The sequence below is a fragment of the Achroia grisella genome, unplaced genomic scaffold (assembly GCF_030625045.1).
Source record: "Achroia grisella isolate CSIRO2021 unplaced genomic scaffold, CSIRO_AGI_Agris_v1 utg461, whole genome shotgun sequence".
Classification (NCBI taxonomy): Eukaryota; Metazoa; Arthropoda; class Insecta; order Lepidoptera; family Pyralidae; genus Achroia; species Achroia grisella.
The window spans coordinates 1,583,025-1,607,305 of record NW_026712871.1 but is presented as its reverse complement, the minus strand read 5'-3'; the positions used below and the strand labels follow the sequence as shown (position 1 = coordinate 1,607,305).

The 24,281-nt window shown below is 33.6% G+C and overlaps 3 protein-coding genes across 3 annotated transcripts in view; 1 reads left to right on the top strand and 2 right to left on the bottom strand.

Moving 5' to 3' along the window:
• Positions 1-114: 114 nt before the first annotated feature.
• LOC131845340 (uncharacterized) lies at positions 115-3,012 on the top strand. Its single transcript, XM_059194390.1, has 2 exons — positions 115-957; positions 2,513-3,012. The coding sequence occupies exons 1-2, from the start codon at positions 115-117 to the stop codon at positions 2,702-2,704; spliced, it is 1,035 nt and encodes a 344-aa protein (XP_059050373.1). The 3' UTR covers positions 2,705-3,012.
• A 3,652-nt stretch (positions 3,013-6,664) lies between these two features.
• Positions 6,665-8,659, bottom strand: LOC131845345 (uncharacterized). The gene is made up of 3 exons (XM_059194394.1): positions 8,456-8,659; positions 7,642-7,820; positions 6,665-6,859 (listed from the first exon to the last, which is right to left on the bottom strand). Exons 1-3 carry the CDS (start codon positions 8,604-8,606, stop codon positions 6,725-6,727), a joined length of 465 nt encoding a protein of 154 aa, XP_059050377.1. The 5' UTR covers positions 8,607-8,659; the 3' UTR covers positions 6,665-6,724.
• A 9,129-nt stretch (positions 8,660-17,788) lies between these two features.
• The window catches only part of LOC131845347 (alpha-1,6-mannosyl-glycoprotein 2-beta-N-acetylglucosaminyltransferase), a 51,952-nt gene continuing 45,459 nt past the window's right edge, over positions 17,789-24,281 (bottom strand). Inside the window, exons 10-12 of the mRNA XM_059194396.1 lie at positions 20,303-20,520; positions 19,027-19,206; positions 17,789-18,512 (exon numbers count right to left, since the gene is read on the bottom strand). Of these exons, the coding sequence (XP_059050379.1) occupies positions 18,443-18,512; positions 19,027-19,206; positions 20,303-20,520 (468 nt within the window). The 3' untranslated portion in view covers positions 17,789-18,442. The remainder of the gene's footprint in view (positions 18,513-19,026; positions 19,207-20,302; positions 20,521-24,281) is intronic.

Sequence of the window (24,281 nt, the reverse complement as noted above, 5' to 3'; positions counted from 1 at the left end):
AATTTTAAATTTCTTGGTGTTATATTGGTGACTCGAAATGGAAACTTTTATTTATGATCCGTGATGTCACAACCGTGAAATTATGTTTTAAGAAACAAATTAAAAAAAAATAAAATGTCAAATGGTTGCCTAGTGCAACTGTGTTATGTATTGCTTATTTGTGTGGATTATTTACTGAATATTATATTTACATTATATAATTACTTGTTAATAATTCCGAAACTGTTGTTAAAACATTTTGTTAATGTAAATATGACAGAGTCAGCCAAGAAACGGAAGAGAAACACGGATAACCAGACTGTATCAACAAGAGGTGCAATCAATGTTAATTGGCAGAAATTGCTGTCTAGCAAACTAATTATGGACAACAATACGGAAAAACCAGTGGAGACAGACAAAAACCACTACACTGGCACATTCAGGCGGACTAGAAAGAAACAGACAAGACAAATAAACAATACGGTAGAAAATAACCTCAAAAGTTTAAACTTAAGCGGAACGTATAGTAAAGGGAATGGTAGTGATCATAAAACGAACATTCTAGAACATAATACAGTGAATAATAAGATAGCACAAAATGATAACGAATTTAGAAAAAAGAAAAATAATTTAACTAAATTTTTAGCTATGGATTGTGAAATGGTAGGGATTGGGCATGGCGGGAATGACAATATGCTGGCCAGAGTGTCTCTAGTAAACAAGTTTGGTGATTGCATCTACGATAAATATGTTAAAGCTCGCGAGGAAGTAACGGATTATCGTACGGACATCAGTGGAGTCCGACGGGAGGATTTACTCAATGGCGAAGACTTTACGGTGGTACAGAAGGAGATCTCAGAACTGATCAGAGGACGGATCCTGGTTGGTCATTCGCTGAAGAATGATCTGGCTGTTCTCTTTTTATCGCATCCGAAACGGAGTATTAGAGATACGTCACGATATAAACCTTTCAGGAAGGTGAGTTTGTAGTCATGTGAGACACCAATAATTTTAGAGTAACATTTACTGCAGTCTACAACAGTGATTCCCAAAGTGGTCTATATCGACCCCCAGTGGTCTATGACAAACTGCAAGGGTCTACAACAGTGGTCATCTTGTTGATTATAATTTACTTGCTACTCGCCCCGGCTTTGCACGGGTGTACATGTATTATATATATTAACCTTCCTCTTCTGTATAAATCACTCTATCTATTAAAAAACGTGCTTCTAAATCTGTTGCATTGTTTTAAAGGTTTAAGCATACATAGGGACGGACAGATAGCGACAGCGACTTTGTTTTTATACTATGTATTGATGTTTTTAAAATGTTACAATATTTAGAAATTTACAAAAAATCAATACCAGATAAGGATGTGGGTCTACCTAAAACCGAAAAGTATGGCAGGAGGTCTAAGACACAAGAAAGTTTGGGAACCTCTGGTCTACAATCTGTTGATTGTGTATTTAATGTTATGACTCTAATGAATTAGTACTAATTAATAGCTAGTTATTGGTTTGTATCTACACATTTCAACTTAAAAACGTAAAGTTACAATAATTATTTAAAATAGCAACATGCAAGTGTCTAGCTTGTATGGCCTGCACTATTCAAGACTTTATATAAATTTATTTCCAATACTGTCAAGAAATTGTAATTTTTTTTAAGTTTTAAGATTTTGGAATTTATGTTGGGCTAAAAAGGACTTGTATCCAGAGCCGTAAATATTAAATAAAAAATAAAAAAAATATCTCGTTTGGATGAGACCGATTTCCAAATATGTGGTAGATTAAATAAAATACTTATTTTTCAGAATTGTTTAAATTTACCTTTATTTGAATAAAGAATTTTCGTATTCGTTAATTCGCAGCATTCCACACAGCGCCATCTAGTCCCATACTATAATAGAGCTTGTGTTATGGATACTAGATAACTGATATAAATACATTTTTTTTTAAATACATACCTAATATACATAGAAAACACTCATAACTTACTTCATACAAACCATACAAATAATCATACTCATAAATACATATATTTGTACAGTGCAAGGAATCAAATTGGCGACCATTTAATGTAAGGCGATGTGCTAAACCTCTATACTACAGAGGCTGTTACAATGAATCTATAAATTACACATCACTAATTCATATTTCATACACATATAAATTATAAAATAACACTTTCCTGACTTTTCTTTTGTAGTATACTAGCTACTCGCTCTGGTTTCGCCCAGGTGAACATATATTATACATATAAACCTTTCTCCGGAATCACTCTATCTATTAAAAGAAACCACTTCAAAATCCGTTGCATAGTTTCAAAGATTTAAGCATACATTGGGACGGACAGACAGCGACAGCGACTTTGTTTTATACTATGTAATAATTTCATAGTGTATTTACAAAAAAATTACAATTTCACCAGTCATACTATACTTAGAAAACACCCAAATATACTCATGACTGTAAATGCTATGAATAAAAGACTTATTAATTTTATCTAAATGCTATTTCTCTCTAAATTGCAGATAACAAAAGGCAGTACACCATCTCTGAAACGACTGGCTAAGGAGATCCTCGGTATAGAGATACAGCATGGTGAGCACAGCTCGGTCGAGGATGCCCGAGCCACCATGCAGCTGTACTGCACTGTTGCCAAGAAATGGGAAGCCACGATGAGCGAAAAACGAGGATACGACAGGAGAATTCTTGAAGAATGACGTTGGGAATGTTGGGGACGTAAGAAATTGGGGATATTCAAAGTTGGGGACATACAAAGTTGGGGATGTACAAAGTTAGGGATGTACAAAGTTGGGGATGTACAAAGTTGGGGATGTACAAAGTTGGGGATGTACAAAGTTGGGGACGTACAAAGTTGGGGACGAACGAAATTGGGGACTGCATAAATAAATTAATGATTTGTTTGAACATTACATAGTAAATTAGTAACAATATATTTTCTTCTTAGTTTATTTTTTTTTACTTTTAGTATATACTAGCTAAAATAATATTAGAAAGAAACAAACAAAGAAATTAAAGAAAGAAATATTACGGTTTATATCCCGTTTATGTAAAAGGAGCTATTTCCCGTAATATTATTTAAGAGTTTCCGATATTTCGACTCTGTTGACAGACGTTGACTATTAAATAATATTACATTTCTTCCAAAAATCCAAATATATAGGTATTTATATCAGTTGTCTAGTACCCATAACACAAACTCTGCTTAGCTTGGTACTAGATGGCGCTGTGTGAATTGTCCCGGTTTATTATTATGCAAAATGTATATTGGATCAGCTTAACCGTAACTACGTTAAAATATAGTTGCAAGAAACGAAACATTGAATAAATACTAATAAAATTACTTTCTTTTACTTTTATGTCGTCGCTGGTGTTCCGTATGAAAATTATCATTTTGTATTCTAACGATGTTAAATAAAATATTTTTGCAATTTTTTATTATTATTTTCATTCACCTTGTATAAACTACACGCCTAAGTCAGGTCATATTGTCAGAAATAAATGCGCAGGTCATTGTAGTGTATGTGGAAACACTAGCAGTTTATTATCTATCGTCTCGAGCCGAGCGTACACGGACCGCCGTGCGCAAGAGGGAAGGGATTCCCTGCGCAAGCGCCGCGGAGTAAAGACGTGGAGCTATGGCTAACGAGCCGATATTACGTCGATAATAACTTACATACAAGAAGACATAAATAACAAATAAGTGAACACTATAGTCATACTGTCAGAAGCAAATAAGCATACCCATTGTATGCTTATTTGCTATGTTACCAGGGGCTGTATAAATATTCAGGTTTATTTTTATTTATTTATATTTGCATATAAAGTTGACATATATATATGACATACTGCACCGACCCCAAATAATGGGATAAAGGCAAGGCAATGATGATATTTGCATATAAAGCATAGAATTAACGCGGGATGGATGAAGTGGCGGCAGGTTACGGCAACGTGTGACTCGCGAGTTCCCCTTAAGCTTAAGGGGAAAATTTACAAGACCATGATAGAGGAAGTATGAAAGTGGCACCGGTGTCAGAGAGGTTGAAGAGTAATCGTCTATCAGGGTATGGACATGTAATGCGTAGGATCGAGGATAATATTTTAAGAAAGGTGTTACATATGTTAGTATAACAATAATTTTATATAATACTAGCTGTCCCGGCAAACGTTGTTTTGCCTTAAAATAAAAAAAAAATTAGGGGTGGACTACCCCTAACATTTAGGGGGATGAAAATTAGATGTTGGCCGATTCTCAAACCTACTCAATACGCTCACAAAATTTCATGAGAATCGATCAAGCCGTTTCGGAGGAGTATGGGAACGAAAACTGTGACACGAGAATTTTATATCTATATAAGAAAAAGCAAAGGCATGCATGATTACGATTTACAGTTACAATAAATATTTAGTTCTTTGAAGTAATATGGACACTTTTAGGAACAGAAATATGTTAAATTACATACAAAATTCTTAGCCAATATTCACTAATTAGGTTTCCTGTATATAAAAATATTACAATGAAAAAACTTAAGACAATACAATTTGTGAACGAATATTGAATGGTTATGAGTTGTAGTGAGTGTAATTTGATTTGATGTGTTATTATATAGATCTGTAAGACAACGGCTACTAATTAAATTAATTACTTGAGTTATTAAGTAATTATATCATTTGCATAACTTAATTATACAACTACAACCTAAAATTAAAAAGCTTAAAAAATATAATATGATGACTAAAATATATTATTAAAAGGGGTCCCTTTAGGCAACGTTCCGAAGATACTGGCAGCGTTCTCTCTTTGAATAGCTAGACTAATTCTTTGTCCGAGGTAGCTGCCAGCTCTTCGGACTTCTGTGATGTCGACTAACCTTTCCGTTATTTCTTTGAAAAGTCTTATAGCGCTAGGATCTGTAAGTATATGTATCTGTATGAATGTATAGGTTGAATGCTAGGGATGTGATTTTTTTTTATATATTCAAATGTATTTTAAACCTTTACGAGATTTTCAGTGTCGTCGTAATCTAGTTTCTGAAGTCATTGAAACAACAATATTTTAGATTCGCAGAGTGTACATATGTGGATAAATGAAAGGTACCTTATTAATTTTGTTATATAACACTGAACTATGATATTGATATTTCCGTCTCACTATTGATTAGATGATTTGGTCGGACAAACTATACTAGGTCTACGTTTATTATGATGAAAGTTAGGGTTAAACGCTATATGGTCTGCTCTTATCACTACGACTGATTTAATCTTATTGCATATTTATATTTGACCCAAAAAATTAGTGCTTGTTGGTAGTTTGTATTCACACGTTTCGACTTGTAAATGTAAACTTACAAGGATTATTTAAAAGAGCAACACACACGTTTCTTGCTCGTTCTTCTTGTGATGAGACAGCTTTCCGAACGAGTGGTAGATAAAGAACAAATTGTTATGACTATTCAAAAGTGCTTAAATTAAGTTTATTTGAATAAATGATTTTATTCTATTCTATTCTATATCTGAATGTCTACACAGTACGCTCCTGTATATATATGTGTGTCTTACGGTCTGTACATTACAAAAGTAATACAATTCTTTAGTGGGATAGTAATATAGTAGATTAATTACTGTAAACATGTCCAACATTTATTACTATTAGAATTTTGTCATTTGTGAAATAAAAAAAAATTGGGATGTTTCTTATTGCTTACACACGTTGGGGGCCCTCGTGGTCCGGGGGCCCCGTATGCTACGCCCCTGATGTAACCTCAATGGTTCCTAATATTTTGACGTTGATCGTCGCTCTACTTCTTGTATTACAATTTTACCAATGTTTGGAGTTAGGACATGCGTCAGTCCTTAGCGACGCGAAGGCCCACCCTTTCCTTCCCTAACCTACATCTTTGGGTTTAGGTTGTAGATGAGCAGTCATCAGTATCCGGACGGCAGAAACTCGCAGTTTCGTTCAATAGATACAAACTACACATGTTAATAAGATGAGGGTGATGTTTACTATTGCAGTATTACGAGAGATGATTTAAAGGTAAGGGTTGACTCATTTTTTAAAACTATATTTTGTAGGAAGTATTCGGAAATCTGCAGACAGTTAGTTCCAGAGACCTGAAGCTTGTTGTTGCGGGTGAATAATACGATGTTGCTGGTCGAGACGATGTATATTACAGATGATGATAAACTGACAATGTGTACACAGAAACAATGATCTTATATACTAAATAACAATAGGAAAATGTAAGGTGGGGTGACACAGTTTAGATACACCAGTGCCTAGTAGACAATATTGAATTTGTCTTACTAGACATTATTAAATGCAATTATTATTTTATGTATCTAGGTGACTGGTTATAGTGGTAGGTGGTTGTAAAATAAAAGAGTTGGACATGAAACTACTTTTATGGGGAGGCGTTGTTAGGATGCGGGAATTTTTAAAGCGCAGGTTACGGTCATGTGATCCCTTTTATTTTACATGTAATACATATGCTCTTATGGTAAAGATGGTATTGTTCGTAAGGGCCCCCAAACAAATTTTTATACGGGGCTCCACCAACGATGCTACGCTTCTGAGGTCCATGCTACAGTAAGGTTAACAATAACAGATATTTAAAAAAAACTATTTGATTAGTTAAATATTATTTATTATTGAGCATTATGACCAGTCAGACATGCTTCAGTCGGCAATGCTTCTATTTATCCCAACTGGGATCTCATTTCGGATAAACTCTAAGACAAAGCTCCATGGCAGTTCTAGCGTCTTCCACTGAATCGTGGACGCCCTGCTGTATATTCTTGCCCAAGTAGTGTTTTGCCAAAAATTTCAATGATGGAGTTGGATGTGAACTCTGCAAGAAAGGAAGAAGGCGATTCTTAGTAATGTGGATTAATAACTCCATCGGTAGCCATGGACCATGTCAGGTTGACCGCGCGTTCCTACTGGCAGTGGAGGTCTCAGGGGATGGCGATTAGGCCAATCGCCTGCGGCCTCGCGTAACAACCAAAGTAAAGTTTTAACAACCACTGAGTGGCATTTTGCTTAGTGGCAAGTTGCAAAAACTTCCCGATTTCCGACGACATTTAATTGCAAACGAACAATATTACCAACACTAAAGTATATAAATAAAAAAAAACTATTCAACAAAACATGTACCTACAATATCTAATACAATATCTCATAATTTTCTTGAATCAGAGGAAAATTTCCCCATAATCGGAGTTAAATTCATATTAAATTCTTGGTGATATTCCCACGATGTGCTAACTGGCCTAGTTTATAATAAATAAACCTTTGCATTTCCTTGCGAATGGAACATAAATATTTACTGCATAATCTCGATTGAAAGTATTGCTATCTCACTTACGTGAGGGGAGACATAGAGGTCTCAGAATAGAGATAGAGCGAATACTGAAGCAATAATTTTGTTAAAGATATTCTATGTAATATATATATACAGTGTGATCTATGATTAGTAAAAAGTAAAAACTCTCTGTATTGAATATAATTAATATAATAAATAAAGTGGTTAGCAAATTTTCGACTATTATTAAATATTCTAACAAATTTAGTACCGTTGACACTCCCCATAAATAAAAAAGGTAAACAAAATGACCCGCTACAGTTACTTACATAAGGTTTAATCTTGTATGTATCAATGATTTTGTCAACTGGATGAGTTAGACCTAGAGCCTCCAAATCTGCTCTTAAGTCGTGTCCCACAAGTATATGACCATTAATGAGTTTTGCTACCTCTCTTTGAACTACGATAAAGGGTATACCTTCACTGCGTAGAATGGCAGCATTAATACCTGAAAAGGAATTCTTGTAAAAAACAAAATATGGATACGTCTTACGCATATCAAAATGAAGATATTTTTATTTACCGACAGCCTCGGTGGGCTAGTGGTCTAATGTCATTCTTTTCCACAGATCTTCTCTATCAGTTGTCATATTTGAGCATACTCTAAACTCTAGTAAAAACAACATATGCGTCATGACTAGAGCCCTCACAGGACACTGCAAATTGAACAAACATATGGCAAACCTAGGTCTATGCACAACAAAAATCTGCAGATTTTGCCAAACTGAAGAGGAAACGCCACTACACATCCTATTTGGTTGTAGCCCACTCATACATAAACGTAATATTTCCTTTGGAATGTTTAGACCATCGCTCCTAAGATATGGCCTGAGCCGAATTTCGAACCCCTAGCGGCGCCCTCAGACTAAAGTCGTTTCCGTCAGGCGGAAGGACTTACTTTGGTTTGGAGTGCCATATGCACTCGCCCCCTATTATCCGTTGAAGCTGTAAAGGCTAACAGCATTAGAGTAGTTCGAAAAAACTTGAATAAGGGCGAGCAATAGATCTATGTAGGTCGGAGTGTTACAGGTCCCAGCACCTGACTAGAGCACAAATAACCTAATAAAATAAAATAAAAAATACCTGTTATGCACTCCAGGTAATTTTTTACGTCATTTTGTTGCACGTATTCGTTGTATATGACATCACCTGAATCGTTGACGATGGAAACTCTGGCTAGCAACTTCTTAGAATAGCCTTCGACCATTTCGCAGTCTATTGCAACCTTCTTCATACTTGCGAATAGCGAGTGATTTGGATGTTATAACACGAATTAAAAGTACGACTATTTTCAAGTTATAGCAAGGAACCTCTTTTATATGCATTGAAAACATTGAACACTACGTAATCAGATAAAATACGACATATATTATCAATTATCTGGAGTACAATCAATAGCACTACTACCTAATTCTTATCAATTACAACTACATAGAGGCAACATTGAAACAGATGCGTGTGGTTTTCCCCGCTAAAACAGTTTTGCCACCATTACGCATAAATTTTCTTGATGTACTTGTTTTTCTTTATTTTATAATATATAGTTTTTCATCATTTCTGCAAAGTCTTTCCCAAAAACTTCCATCATGCGATCTTCCGTCTTCCGCATCCATCCACTGCCGGGCACCTTCGTGATGTCGTTGGTTCATCTTGCAGGGCGCTCGGCACTCCGTCGATCTATACGCGGCCTCCACTCCATAACCTTTCTTCCTCATCTATCATTGCTGACTCTGTTATGCCCGGCCCACTGCCACTTCAGCTGACGTACTTTAAGAGTTATGTCGTCCACTTTGATCCTCCGTCTAATTTCCTCGTTTCGGATCATGTCCCTTAGAGAAATTCCGAGCATAGCTCTCTCCATCGCCCGCTGTGCGACTTTTAATTTAGGGACTAGGCCTATAGGTGTCCATGTTTCTGCACCGTAAGTCATTACAAGGAGAATACATTTGTTAAAGATTTTCGTCTTCAAACATATTCACCCAAATTTGAATTTAAAAATGAATCTGTATTATTGTAAACATGTACAACATTTATTTGAAAAGAATACGAGCCGAGTTACTTGTCAGTTCTTCTCATCTCGAAATCATTCCGAACTGACGGTAGATTTGACATATCATAAGACAAATGAATAAAGATATTTTTAATTCGAATAAAAAAATGGTAACACTAAAGATTGGTATGCATAATATCCCGCTGCAACAACGTTTTTATCGCACTGAATCATATCTATACGTATTTACAAAATGTTATGTAGATAAAGCTTTCACAATAAAAGTGCTTGAAGGAAAATTTTCATAGAACGACTAATGAGGAGGTAAATGGTGCTTTGCGGCGTCGCTTGCACTGGTTTACAACTAACAACTGTTTCATGTTACTCCACTATGTTATTTATATTATTTATAGCAAGTATTTATGGTAAAAATGGTAATAAACCAACTAAAAGGCCCCGGAAGCGTGAGCATGTACCCATACGCTTCCACAATTGAGTAGGGCGAGATAGGTCGCCCGAACGCAGAGATGGGGCCGGACTAACGCGTCGGCCGGCCCAAGTCATGGTAGAATTCCAAGCCACCGCGACTCCAGCAATTCGAATTCAAAAATTCATTTATTCATGTAGGACATTTCAGCCGCTTGTGAATGTAATTTTTTTTATATTTTTCCCAACCGTCCAGAAGAACTGACAGGAAACTCAATTGAATTACCCTTTTTTTTTTTTTTTTAATTCAGTGTATTTACAATGTATATTTATATAGGTGTCTATGTTTAACATTAATGCAAATCCCGTGCATGAACAACTATTGCCGTGCACGCTCGTCATTCAAGTAATCGTTTAGGAACAAGCTTGGCCCTCGTAGGTACAGTGTGTGGGTTTTTATTGGCTCAAAATCACACACACCCTCGTTACCCCTCTGAAGGGGGACCTTTTGAAGATTTTTCTATATACAAAAAGGACCAATATTGCGTGTGCAAGTGACCCTGTAATAATAATATCATACTCACAGCGCCGTTTAGTCACAAAGTAGGAGGGAAAGTGGATAGTTAGTAATGTGGACTGTTGATATTATTGCTAGCAATGTACTATGTCAGGTTGACCTCCACGCGGTTTCCCCTGGAAACCATCGTGATAAGTTCGTGGTGAGGTTGTCACGATGGGCTAACTAACCTGACCTCATGTTCATCTTATCATCCACCACTGGTTCCCCGCCAGCGTAAACCTTTAGCGCGGCGGGTGCACCATTCCATTATCATCCATAAAAAAAAAAATATCACACTCACAGCGCCGTTTAGTCACAAAGTAGGAGGGAAAGTGGATAGTTAGTAATGTGGACTGTTGATATTATTGCTAGCAATGTACTATGTCAGGTTGACCTCCACGCGGTTACCCCTGGAAACCATCGTGATAAATTCTTGGTGAATTTGTCACGATTGGCTAACTGACCTGACCTCATGCTCATTTTATCATCCTCCACTGGTGCCCCGTCAGCATATACCGTTAGCGCAGGCGGGTGCATCATTCCATTATCATATACATATATAAAGTCCCAAGGTAAGCAGAGCTTGTGTTACGGGTACTGGACAACTTATATAAATACATACACACTTTTTTTGTAGACACATAATGTACATAGAAAACACCCAGATCGGTGCAAACAAATATACGTATACAAATGTTTATACCGAGCAAGGGAATCGAACCCTCGACCATCGTAAGCCAGTGTGCTAAACTGCTAGACCACCGATGAGTATAATTTGGCGTTCATATAATTACTAGCTACTCGCCCCGACTACGCACGGGTGTACATGTATTATATATATATAAACCTTCCTCTTGAATCACTCTATTTATTAAAAAAAAACCGCTTCAAAATACATTGCGTAGTTTTAAAGATTGAAGCATACATAGGGACGGACAGACAGCGACAGCGACTTTGTTTTATACTATGTAATTATTTGATATAATAAATTTATTGGGAATTACAAAGAAAAAGACTTGTAAATAAAAATTGCGATATTTCACTTTATTCAATTCATAATAAACACTGGACTAGGCAGCACTTACAAATATATTGTATTGTATTTAGTTTATTAAAAAAAAAACACTTTTTACAAAAGCAATTCCAAAATAAATTTTGCAGTGTCACCATTAAATTACAAAATACTAACACAAATAAAGCTGTATAATTATGCGTATGTTGTTTCTAAAAACAAAAGTTTTAGTTAAAAAAAAAATATACATTGAAATAATAATAAAACATATTCGAGTTCATTGCAATTTAATTTTCTATATTAATAATAATATACAATCACGACTATAATCCTAGATGGGATAGTCACAGTCAATGTCACCTGTGGCCGTGGTGGTGAACGCAACACTTGACATAATACATTCAAAATAGACCATAAAAAATGATAACTTATCCAACATTCGCATAGACCTGAAATTGGTATAGACGTTAAATGAACCATTACAAATAAAATGTCAAAATTCCCCTTCGATCCTACTTCTGCAAAATTTTTTATCCAAGGTCAAATGTCAAAATTTCAGGTTTTTCCCTTTTTTCTCTGAAACCGTTAATATTATCGTCAAAATAGGTCAGACAAAAGTTGTAGATCATACAATTCTCTACAAAAGTTGTCCTACTACTTTTTTTCGTACGAATCACCATTCGTGAGATATCGCGATTTTAAAAGTTGAAAAATTCTTATTCTTCTTCATATTCACACATTTCCGCACCACCTATGAGGTAATAAAATTATTTACCATAATAACATTTAGAATCTGTTCCACTTTGAATATTAGCAATAGTACCATTCTTTCAATCAATAGGATACGATCTGTATACTGATCAAACTTTCTTTATCGCAGTAGAACCACGAATAGATCACTATGTCAGTCACCTTTGAGTTATATATATTTAGATAGGTGGTATGGAAATGCGTGATTATTAAGAATACAAATTTTTCAACTTTTAAAATCGCGATATCTCACGAATGATGATTCGTACGAAAAAAAGTAGTAGGACAACTTTTGTAGAGAATTGTATGATCTACAATTTTTGTCTGACCTATTTTGACGATAATATTAACGGTTTCAGAGAGAAACGGGAAAAACCTGAATTTTTGACCATTGACCTTGGATAACAATTTTTGCAGAAGTAGGATCGAAGGTGATTTTTGACATTTCATTTGTAATGTTTTATTTAACGTCTATGCCAATTTTCAGCTCTATGCGAATTTTGGCTAACTTAAATGTCTATTTTGACTGGACTAACATGTCCTATCCCCATTCGCTCTGTATATTTGAATACAACGCGGCAGGGGACCAGCCTACCTCTATCTTTCACATATATACAATTTTAAAATCAGTTAAAACCTATAATATCACATTTCATCTAATAAAATTTAATTCATTTAGAAAAAATCATAAAAGACCTTTACAATAAACTTTTTGAAAAAAAAAAACGTCTTTGGATACTGTATATAAACTTAATCTGCTTATGAATACATGAATGTACATATATGTGGTAGCCCACTCTGCATAAACGAAATATCCTTTGGAAAGTATACACTCTATACTGAGGAGACAAAAACCATCGCTCCTAAGAATATCCATCAATTCTTGTCCCTGACGAAAAAGGGCGAGCACAATAGATCTACGTAGATCGTATATATCCATTTTCAATACCACATATGTACATCTTCTTTTATCTTTAATGAAACTAATTTCAAAGACAGAGAAAAAACATCGCCTACTGCTAAAAATAATTGACAATAAACAAACATAAAAATAATACTTTTATGTCTTTTTTATTTCGAGACAAAATAATTCGATAGTCAAAACGTCAAATAATTTATAATAAAAAAATTGGAAAATACCGAAGGCTGTATGGTAAATAAACCTGGTGTATAAAATGCGCAAATGAAAAATGGAAAGTGGAAAGTGGACTGTATATTTGATTTTTAGGATGAAAGGAGGCAAGGTACCTGGATTACTCGATGTCTTCCCGGAGGCCGGCCGTCCTTTCGTTCTTGTACGATGCTGCACCAGCACACTATGACACTTCACAACACACAAATATTGTCTATATGCAAAAATATACAAAATCAGTTTATATATTTTTTAAAATCACTAGTATTCTGACGACTTAGGCGTAATGCCGGTTAGTCAGGGAGAGAAACACCTCAATGCCTACAATATTCACAATTACCTATCTCTTATTTGTTTTTATAATAATATAAACACTTTCGCTCCAAAACTCCCGCTGCCTCCGTTCAATCATCCGTCATCCACTTGTCAATGTCACATAGATTACTTTGGCTCTGGCCTCTGACGTTCCGTTTCAGGTTACATGATATTGACTTTACCATTTTTAATTAATGGTGCGTCACACGATAGTTAACATATTGTCCAAAATACTAATTTTAATGCGGATGAAAAAACTATGATAGCCACCGTTCAACGATCTCCGAATGACTACGTGCGCGACAGCCCGAGTCTCGCCGATCGGGCTCGAGCGAAACATCTCTGTCCTTTTCAGATTCCTTGCCAAGGAAAGAGATAGATGTGGAGAGGACGTTAGGAAAGGAAAATAGGTATACAGGCGCAAACAAAACCCCTTAACTGCTTATAAGCCATATATGAAAAAAAAAAGATAAAACTGTTGTTCTTTAAAAAATAAAAGGATAATATTTCAATGAATTAAAATTTAATTTCAAAACAAAACATCTTTATTCTGTGTCTATTACAACTCAAATTTACAGTATGTAGTTAGAGAATAGACCGGTAATTATTTTTTTAAAAACAAATAAAATGATAATCGACCTTGTCGAGTTAGGTATGACCTTGACTTCTCTTGCCTTCAAATAAAAAAAAAAAGAGTCGTTTGAGAAATTCATGAAAATTCGAGTTGGTTTTAGATATGGAGTCTACAGAAATAATATTTTTTTAAACAAATGCAATGACATCAAAAAACTCCGGTGTGATCTTGACCAAATTTCTATACGCCCACACAAAGAGCATTAGCTTTCAAATAAGAGAAGTTTAAATAAAAATTAAGTGAGATTTGTGATTAAAAAATACAGACGATTGAGAAATTCATGAACATTCGAGTTGGTTTTAGACACAGAGAGTACAGAAAAGATTTTTTTTTATACAAATGAAATGACATTAAAAATGTCTGGTTTTTTTTTACCAAATCTACATAGGACAACAAGAAGAGCTGATTTATATTTAAATAAAAAAAAAAGTTAAAAATAAAAAGAAGGATTTGAGATGAAAAAAAAAAAATTTGAGAAATTCATGAAAATTCGTGTTGGTTTTGGACATGTTTTTTTTAACCAAATGAAATTACTTTAAAAGAGTCAGGTTTTTGACCAAATGTACATAGGACAACACGAAGAGCATTAGCTTTCAAATAAAAGAGGTTTAAATAAAAAAAATTAAGTAAAATATGTGGTTCAAAAATAGGAGTAGTTTGAGAAATTCATGAACATTCGAGTTGGTATATCTCAATGCGGATACACGTAATTTTGTATTCTAACAATAATGAAATAAGGTTTCTAATTTATTGAACTTAAAATTTACAATTCGATGAGTCACTTAAATATATAATGTTGCACCATCTTTTTTTTATACCTAATGTAGTATATGGCATTGTAATCTATGTATATATAAACGACTTTGCACCATATTTCTATGTACATAAAACACAATATAACTTGACAATAAGTATACAATGTGTTATTAATAAAAATGCTTATATATATATATAAATCTATATATATAAACAAACGACTTTGCGCAATATTTCTATGTACATAAAACACAATATAACTTGACAATAAATATACTAAGTAATGCGTTAAAAATTAAATACTGGGGAAATCCCCAGTATTTCATAGATTATCAGCACTTGAAAAAAAGAGTGAAAATGACAAATTCTACGATATATTTTATCTCTGAATTTAATATTATATAAACACTGTTTTTTTCTGACTACTCTGATGCTGTTGTCTGCAGCTGGCCTTTACAGCTTTACCGGACGATAGGGGGCGAGAGCAGATGGCACTCCAAATCAAAGGATGGACTTATGCAGAGACTAAATGCCAACTCCCTCCTGACGGATACGACTTTAGTCTGACTGCACTGCCAGGGATAGGAACCTCAGTTCAGGCTGTCGTAATTTCGGTCATATATCAGTTCGACCTCCACGCGGTCGTCCCTGGAAACCATAGTGGTTGATTCCTAGTGAATTCGCTACGATGTGCTAAAAACAGTTATTGCATCCCTTAGCATTGAACAACGTCCTGTAAATATTTTGAGATTATTATTCCATTCGAGGTCGTCCTACACTGCGTTTGCCTGTATGGACTACCTTTTCAAAATATCCATTATTCTAAAGCTAACAAAAATAATACTTACAACATAATACAATAAAATAATACTTATAATCAATTTTATAAACAAACTGAAATAAAAACCAAAAGAGATCTCTGTATTGGGACGAGTCACCGTCTCTAGTTTTCACTTGCTTCGTTAACGGTGTTTGTATCACCGGTGAGACAGTGCGAAACTACTTGTTGGCGACAAAACAATAACAATGGAATTAATTAATAAGTAAGTACAATTTGTTATATCATAAAATATAAGTAGTGGTTGATATTCGATTATAACGGGCCATCCGAACAGTTACGTGAATACTCAATTTCTGAACTCCTCCCGTGCTTGTCACAGTACGTCACATTTGTGAGATTCCTCCCGCCGTCATGTGACATCAAATACTTTACAATAACAATAAACATTATGGATATATTGTGCGAAAATAGAAATTTCGTGTTTAATATTAGATTCTTAAATGTTACAAAACATAGGCATCCTCCAGCCTTGTTAATATAGTTTACAATGCTAATAAACATTATGGAATTTTTTCGTAAATAGTTCAAATTTCGTGATTTTAATACCTATCTAATATTAGATTTTGTAATGTTACATCACAAAATACACAATTACTCCCGCTTTTGTCACAATAGTTCAAATTTCACAACTATCAACTTATCACTTATTAACAATTCAAATATCACTTATCAAAATGTAGTTAGTTTTAAAATTAACTACATTTTGATTTTGAAATGAAAACGAAATTCACGAATACTCCCAGTTCTTGTAACAATAGTTCTAATTTTAGATTTTGAAATGTAACGTCACAAAATTCACGACTCCTCCCACTTGTCACACATTGTCACAAGTTGTCACAATCCCATCATCAAACTGTGACGTAGTTTACGGATGGCCCCTATTCAATTTAAAACTTTAAGTTATTAATATTGTATTGTCATACGTACAGTGGAGTATATTATTTGCATTATGAGCTTTATTACAAAAAAAAAGTAATTAATAGTGTATCAATCTGGCAACACTGGGTGATGCCGACGGCGATTACAACGTCAGCAACAAAATGTTACAAGTAAATGTTTTTTTTTGTAATTTTTTTAAGTGTACATCTGTGGTTATTTAAAAAAAATGCATTTATATGTTATATAGTAACGAAAATGATTTATAATTTTATTAATATATAAAGTATATATTTTAGGCAGCTACATATTGATCTGCATTTCTACGTATAATTCGTAAATCACGGGATCTTTCAACGTTTTATTTTAATTGAGTTCCCGATATTGGATTCCTGATCTGCATTTCAATCTATAGGTCGTACTATTCCTGAAATATCCTATGATATTAAATTAACTTATTAAAAAAAATATCAAAACCTGTAGGAATTTATACGGGTTTCCTTTTGAAAGTCGAGTATTTTATTCCTTGCACGGTACAGTTCAATATTTATAAATAAGTTATATTAATATAATGACAACCCTGAATAATTTACACAGCGCCATCTAGTCTCAAGTTAAACAGAGCTTGTTTTTTTTATACTATAAATATATTTTATATATAAACAACCATACGGCTCATCTGATGTTTAATGGTTACCGTAGCCTATGGACGCCTGAAACACCAGGGGTGTCACGTGCACGTTACCGACCCTTAAGAAACCTTAATACACCCTTCTTGAAAAACCCCATACTTTTCTATGGGTACTAAACAACTTATAGAAATATTTAAATACATACATATAAAACACCCAAACTAATACAAGCAATCGTATTCATGAATATAAATGCTTGCATTCGGCGAGGATCGAACCCGCGACCATTGGAAGTAAGGTGTTCTAAACCGCTAGACTGCTGAAGCCGTCAAATAGTATTTATAAAAAAAAATATTTCATTTACTAATTGTCTAGTACCCATAACACAAGCTTTACTAATTTGGTACTAGATGGCGCTGTGTGAATTTTGGTAGCAGCCAATATAAATATATATTATATATGTAATAAATTAAATATACATTTTTAGGCTCAAAGTTACTTTTGCACATTATTTTATCATAACCTATTTTACAGGTATATATTAGTTATATTTACATACTGACATATTACGAATGTTCCGGCTACTTTTACACACTCTGGTTAATATTACTGCTGTGTTTATTTTATATTTACACGCTTATGACATTTCTTTGCACACATATGGCGTGGTACAATTGTTGGGACTACTTTTACACACTCTGGTGTATTTTATTATTGTATTTATTTTATATTTACACACTTATGTATTTTTTTGCACACACACAGCAGGTAATGGTTGTACCATTACATACTACAGTCACTTTAACTTCAAAGTTTGTGCTATATTTACACAAATGTAACATACTACGTATGCAGTGATTTGTGCATTATATCAAACACACCGCAATTGTGTAAATTAATAGTGTTAATAATTTACACAGTTGCGAATTTAACAATATTTTTTACATATTTTGGTAATATTGTTACTTCCCTATGCGGTTTATATTTACACATTAGCGGCATATCACAAATATCAAGTATAACTTTACACACTCGTTCTATACTACGAATGTTATGACTATTTTACACACTTTGATCATTTTACATGCTGGGGTTATTTTTTTAATACTGTCGGTTGTTCTCCACAGACTAGTTTTATAATTTTCTTTTATGTGAAAAACACGTACTTCCTGTTCTGTCGTCCTATTTTAGTCATATTGGCGCATAACTCTTGATCTCTGTAAAGATACGTTTTAATCAATTAATATTTTCTAAATTAAGGCATCAATAATCATCAATGTTTTTTTTTATAGTAATAAGTGTTCTAATCTAATTGTATTATTATAATCATAATAGTTATAAGATGCTAAACCTCTGCCTAACAAGTACACCAACAAAATATTGTTTAATCGAGGCAGAATAGGTAACTGAGTGTGAACTATTCAGCTAAGCAGTTTGCTTTCCCTGCTGTTTCGATTTTAGAGTAAAATATGATAGTGAAATTACATTATATAGAAGCACGTCAATTTAGTCCTACAGAATTACATGACCGAGATTTTTTTTATATCATTATAATTTCTATATCGTTGTAATTTCCTTGTGAATTTGTCACGAGCTAACCGACTTGATCTCATGCTCATCTTATACTTCACTGGTGCCCCGCCAGCATAAACCGGTAGTGCAGGCAGATGCACCGTACCATAACCATCCATAAAAAAAACTCTCCCCCCTTATGTAATAAGATAAACTTACCTAAGATCTCCCCAGCCTCCATTTCCTTTCACCAACTTCTTGTTGTGTTTTGCACCGCCGGCCGTGATGGTAGCGGTCACTCTCGTCGGGTACATGTAAGATTTCGCGTTCTGCAGTAGTTTCTGTACTTTGCTGATAACTGTTGACGCGTTGCAGTTGGATTTCTTGTGGTGGAAACCGCTGTAAACGTTTTTTTATATAGTTGTAAATATTCCATTTACTCAACAAATTCAAGTGACTCAACGGAAGTGGTATATCTAATAATCAGGTAATGGAAGAAGATTCTACTATCTCTCCTTTTAAATATAATCTAAATATCCATCTATACACAACACACGTTACTTGGTGGAACAATATTAAGAAGCAGACGGACCACGACAACCTTACTACTCAGACAACCCAGAACAGAGTTCTCTGGCGAAGATGTACAGAGAGACTCAAACCCCGATAAACTAAGTTAAGTTAACGTAAGGCAAGTTTATGCTCGTACAATCTAAACTTTTGTATTCATGAGTATGATTGTTGTATTACTAACAAACCAATTATATGTATATATTTAGAAAAAATAATGTATTTACTTATTTATATCAGTCATCTAGTACCCATAATATAATTTCTGCATAGCATGGGACTAGATAGCGCTGTGTAAATTGTTCAGGGTTACTATTATTATTACAAATAATAAATAAACAAAAAAAAATATAAATACTTAGATATATTTTTTGTACGACATACATAGAACACCCAGAGCGATAGAAACGATCATACTCGTGAATACAAAATGCTTGCACCGTGTGAGGAACCGACACTTACACCATCGCAAGAAACCGATGTGCTAGTCCGCTAGATCACCGATGCCGTTATGCTATTTTCAAATTTCAAATTCAAAATATCTTTATTCATGTAGGTCTATTAGACTCTTATATGTCAAATCTACCGTTAGTTCGGAATGATTTCGAGATGAGAAGAACTGACTGATTTCTATATAATAACAATAATAATAATAATCTCAGGACAATTCACACAGCGCCATCTAGATCCAAGTTAAGCTAGCTAAAGCTTGTGTTATGGGTACTAGACAACTGATACATATACATAGATATATTTTTTTTGTAAATACATACATATTATACATAGAAAACACCCAGACCGATACAAACAATCATACTCATGAATAAAATTGTTTGTGCCGTGCGAGGAATCGAACCCGCGACCATCGGTCGTAAAGCGGTGTACTAGACCACTAGACCACCGAGGTCGTCAAATATAAACTTACCATTCACCGATATGGAACACACGTGGTCCTTTGCACAAGATCACTTTGAATTTATCTCTATTTGGTCTATTCTGTGACAAGTGTAACAAAGAATAGTCCCAATTATAATCGTCGTAGGCGCAGAACTGTTTCTGTAATGCCATTATGTCATTCCAGACTGTTTTGTTGAATGCAAATCCCATATTGTGCATACTGGAGTGCCACGGCGTTATTTCCACCTGTAATTGCAATATACACTGTCGTAATTCCACATAACGATAGGGGATTATTAGTAATGGGGTATAGTGTCATAGAATCGAATAGAAATAATTATTATTGAAATAATTTTTTGATTAGGCAAGCAGACTTATCACAAGAAGAATGAACAAGAAACTTGCATGTTGCTCGATTAAATAACTGTTGCTCAGAATTACATATTTAAGAGTTTATGTGAATACAAACTGACAATTAGGAAAATTGGAAAGTAAATATATTGAGTAACAAAATAAATCAAAGTTATGATATTAATATGATAATAATTAATAATATAGAAGTTAACTGTCAACGTTATGGTAATCCAAACACTTGACAAGCACTAATTACTAAATATTAAAGTAATACAATGAAGAAATATTATTATACATGCATCAAACTGCAAACCAAGCAATTATAGAATTTTAGATTAAATAAACATGAATGGTTTCTAATTCCTGAAACTGTAAAGTTCCCCAAGCATACCAACATACCATCATGACTATAATCCCGGAGCACAATTTTTTATATTAGGGAATATTACATATTATAACATGTGGTTACAATAATTTGTAAGTATTGTTTGTTGTGAGTATTGATTTGTTTTTTTTTTGTATATATTAAATCTCAATTTATTATTAGTTTTCCACCTTGTTTTGGTAACAGTGGCACAGTATCATGAAAATTCTAGTTGGTTATCGAGCTAATACACTCTTTACAACTAACTTTGTATTTATATCTATACAATAAAGAAAGTTGAGTGTCTGTTTGTAATTTCCGAATAACATTAAGTGTATATGAAAGTATATATGGTACTTAAATAAAAAAATATTATATGTCTGTCCGTTTGTTCCTGCTAATTGATGAAACTTTGGATCGATTTTGACGGGACTCACTCACAGATAGCTAATATTATAGGGAGTAATATAATATCATATAGCAATAGTAAGTAAGTAATAGTAAGAAAGAGTAATATAATATCAAATAGTAATATAATATAGCAATTTCCTTTTAAACATTTAATTTATTCAATAAAAAATAAAGTTGAAATCCTCGCGAATGAAATAATTACTAACTAGTTTTGAATATTTCTCCTATATGTATGTTTGTAATGCTCGGAAACTATACTAAGAATAAAGAAATCAGGTGTACTCTATCTAGCACATACTGTGTATTATACAACATGCATTCTCATTATGCATGCATATATATTAAAAACTTATACTATTTCATTCTATTCCATACAATTTACAATCCGGCACAACTAATAAATTGTATTTATTTAAAAGTATATAAAAAATATTGAAATTAACTACAAAGTCACTGAAATATTTATAATATGGTTGTATAAAACAAAAACAATGATAATTTTCTTAAATTATTTTACTTACATAATTTTATACCACAGTGTGTAAAATTACCCCAAATGGATTATGAACTAAATTCATTATAAAATAATTTATTACAATAATGTTGCAATGTATAAAATTATCGCTATAATTTACTTGGGGTAATCTTGTATTATTTATTACAACTTATATGTTTGTGTAATATATTTATATAATAACTAACCCATTGTATAAATATATAACGCTACCCATTACATTGTAAATACCCAACTCATTGTGTAAATCTATACTGCTACCCATAACTATATATACATAAATATATACCGTTACCCATTACATTGTAAATACCCAACTCATTGTGTAAATCTATACTGCTACCCATAACTATATATACATAAATATATACCGTTACCCATTACATTGTAAATACCCAACTCATTGTGTAAATCTATACTGCTACCCATAACTATATATACATAAATATATACCGTTACCCATTACATTGTAAATACCCAACTCATTGTGTAAATCTATACTGCTACCCATAACTATATATACATAAATATATACCGTTACCCATTACATTGTAAATACCCAACTCATTGTGTAAATCTATACTGCTACCCATAACTATATATACATAAATATATACCGTTACCCATTACATTGTAAATACCCAACCCATTGTATAAATTTATACCGCTACCCATTATATTGACACCTATATATTAAACGATATATAATATAACATATAGCGTATTTACAATAAATGTAACAAAAACCAAACCAGAAACAAAACAAAACAATCATAATATTTACAATTACCACGGAAATTATAAGGGCGCTACCTTCTCTGTCTTTCTTAGATTATAGATAGATGCACTAATTTACAAGTTAACTGAAAATAATTAATTATTACTAAAAAAAATCTTTTACAACAAGCTTCCAAAGCCATATCAAATTTGAAGTGACGCCATTATAATAATTAACTACACCGCCATCTTGAACGGCCATGTTGGTTATAGGACGGCGTCATTTAGCTAACCTCTATGGAAAATAAATAACAGAGTCCTAATTAAAATAGCAACTAAACTATGTATTATTGTTACATTTTGACTTGTTGAGTCTTAACGAGAGAGATATACTTCTCTCTCGCTCTTTTAGTCGACTCGAGCCGTGTTTAAACGAAGGTTGACATAGCTATGATTCTCATTGAACGAACCATAGAGTAAAGTACTAGTACGTAGAAAATATGTTCACAAGCATAATATACAGCAGACAAGGAAGGAGGCTGGATAGGGAGATCGATAAATGACGTCACATACTAAGCAGTGGAGAGTGACATTGTGACAAGAGACGAAATAAAAGTCATGACGTCATAATTCGTATTAAATATGTTCTGTTAAAAAAGCTAGTTTCAAACTGGTTTCCATTTGAAATTTTAAAATATGTGACGTCACAATAGGAAGAAGGGACTCTCACAGCTGTGAGGAAGTTCTTCAAAATGTCATTTAATACGTATGACGTAATATATAGAACAATCTCAAATTATGTTCAAAATACGCAGTGTATAGACGTAGCAAGGATGTTCAGGGAAGTGTAGAAAACCTAGGATTTTCTCTGAATCTAATATCTTCCATTACACTTCCTCTATACATGTAACTAATTAAAAAAATATATAGGTTCGTATACTACTAGTATTTTCTTTATATTTTATCGAATAGATTTATATTATTTTGTTTAATTCCGCTACAATTATCATGTGTGAGACCACAACTATTCGGTGTGGAAACTTAACTTAATTTACCGTTACGACTTTCTCCAATGGCGATCAAATTCTGACCGTTATGAGTCTACACCCATATATCGCCTCACCAAAGCAGCATCAGGCATTGAATAGTTTTGAAGCCTATTGTAGACAGTTCAGAGACAGACTTCGACCGTTCCAAACACAACTAACAAATATCTGTTTGGCGAATCGACTGAGTCGTGGTTTGGTCACCGTACAGTCAACGCTAGGCTTCCAAGCTATATCCGAACTATTCAATGCCTGATGATGCCTCGTAGAGAGGCGAAACACGTGTATACTCAATAACGGTCGAAATTTGATCACTAATAGAGAAGGTCGTAATGGTAGTCAAGTTTCCGCACTGAATATTTGTGGTCTCACACATGACAATTGTAGCGGAATTAAACAAAATAATATAAAGTCATTAAGTATTGTTTTCTTTACTAATATTGATGGCACGCTTGATTTTATATTATGAGACTTTGACAAAAAACGCGGTAGATAACTATGAGACACAGACTAGATACATCAAAATAAAAGAGCAACACACAAGTTGCTTCCTTATTCTTCTTGTGATGAGACAGCATTCCAAATAAGCGGTAGATTTAAA

Excerpts from the sequence above, each read along its gene's own strand:
- LOC131845345 (XM_059194394.1), bottom strand. The coding sequence starts at position 8,606 with ATGAAGAAGGTTGCAATAGACTGCGAAATGGTCGAAGGCTATTCTAAG. Across the intron at positions 7,821-8,455 it reads TTACCTGGAGTGCATAACAG|GTATTAATGCTGCCATTCTA; the intron begins GTATTTTTTATT and ends ATTCCTTTTCAG. Across the intron at positions 6,860-7,641 it reads CATACAAGATTAAACCTTAT|AGTTCACATCCAACTCCATC; the intron begins GTAAGTAACTGT and ends CCTTTCTTGCAG.
- LOC131845340 (XM_059194390.1), top strand. The coding sequence starts at position 115 with ATGTCAAATGGTTGCCTAGTGCAACTGTGTTATGTATTGCTTATTTGT. Across the intron at positions 958-2,512 it reads GATATAAACCTTTCAGGAAG|ATAACAAAAGGCAGTACACC; the intron begins GTGAGTTTGTAG and ends TCTAAATTGCAG.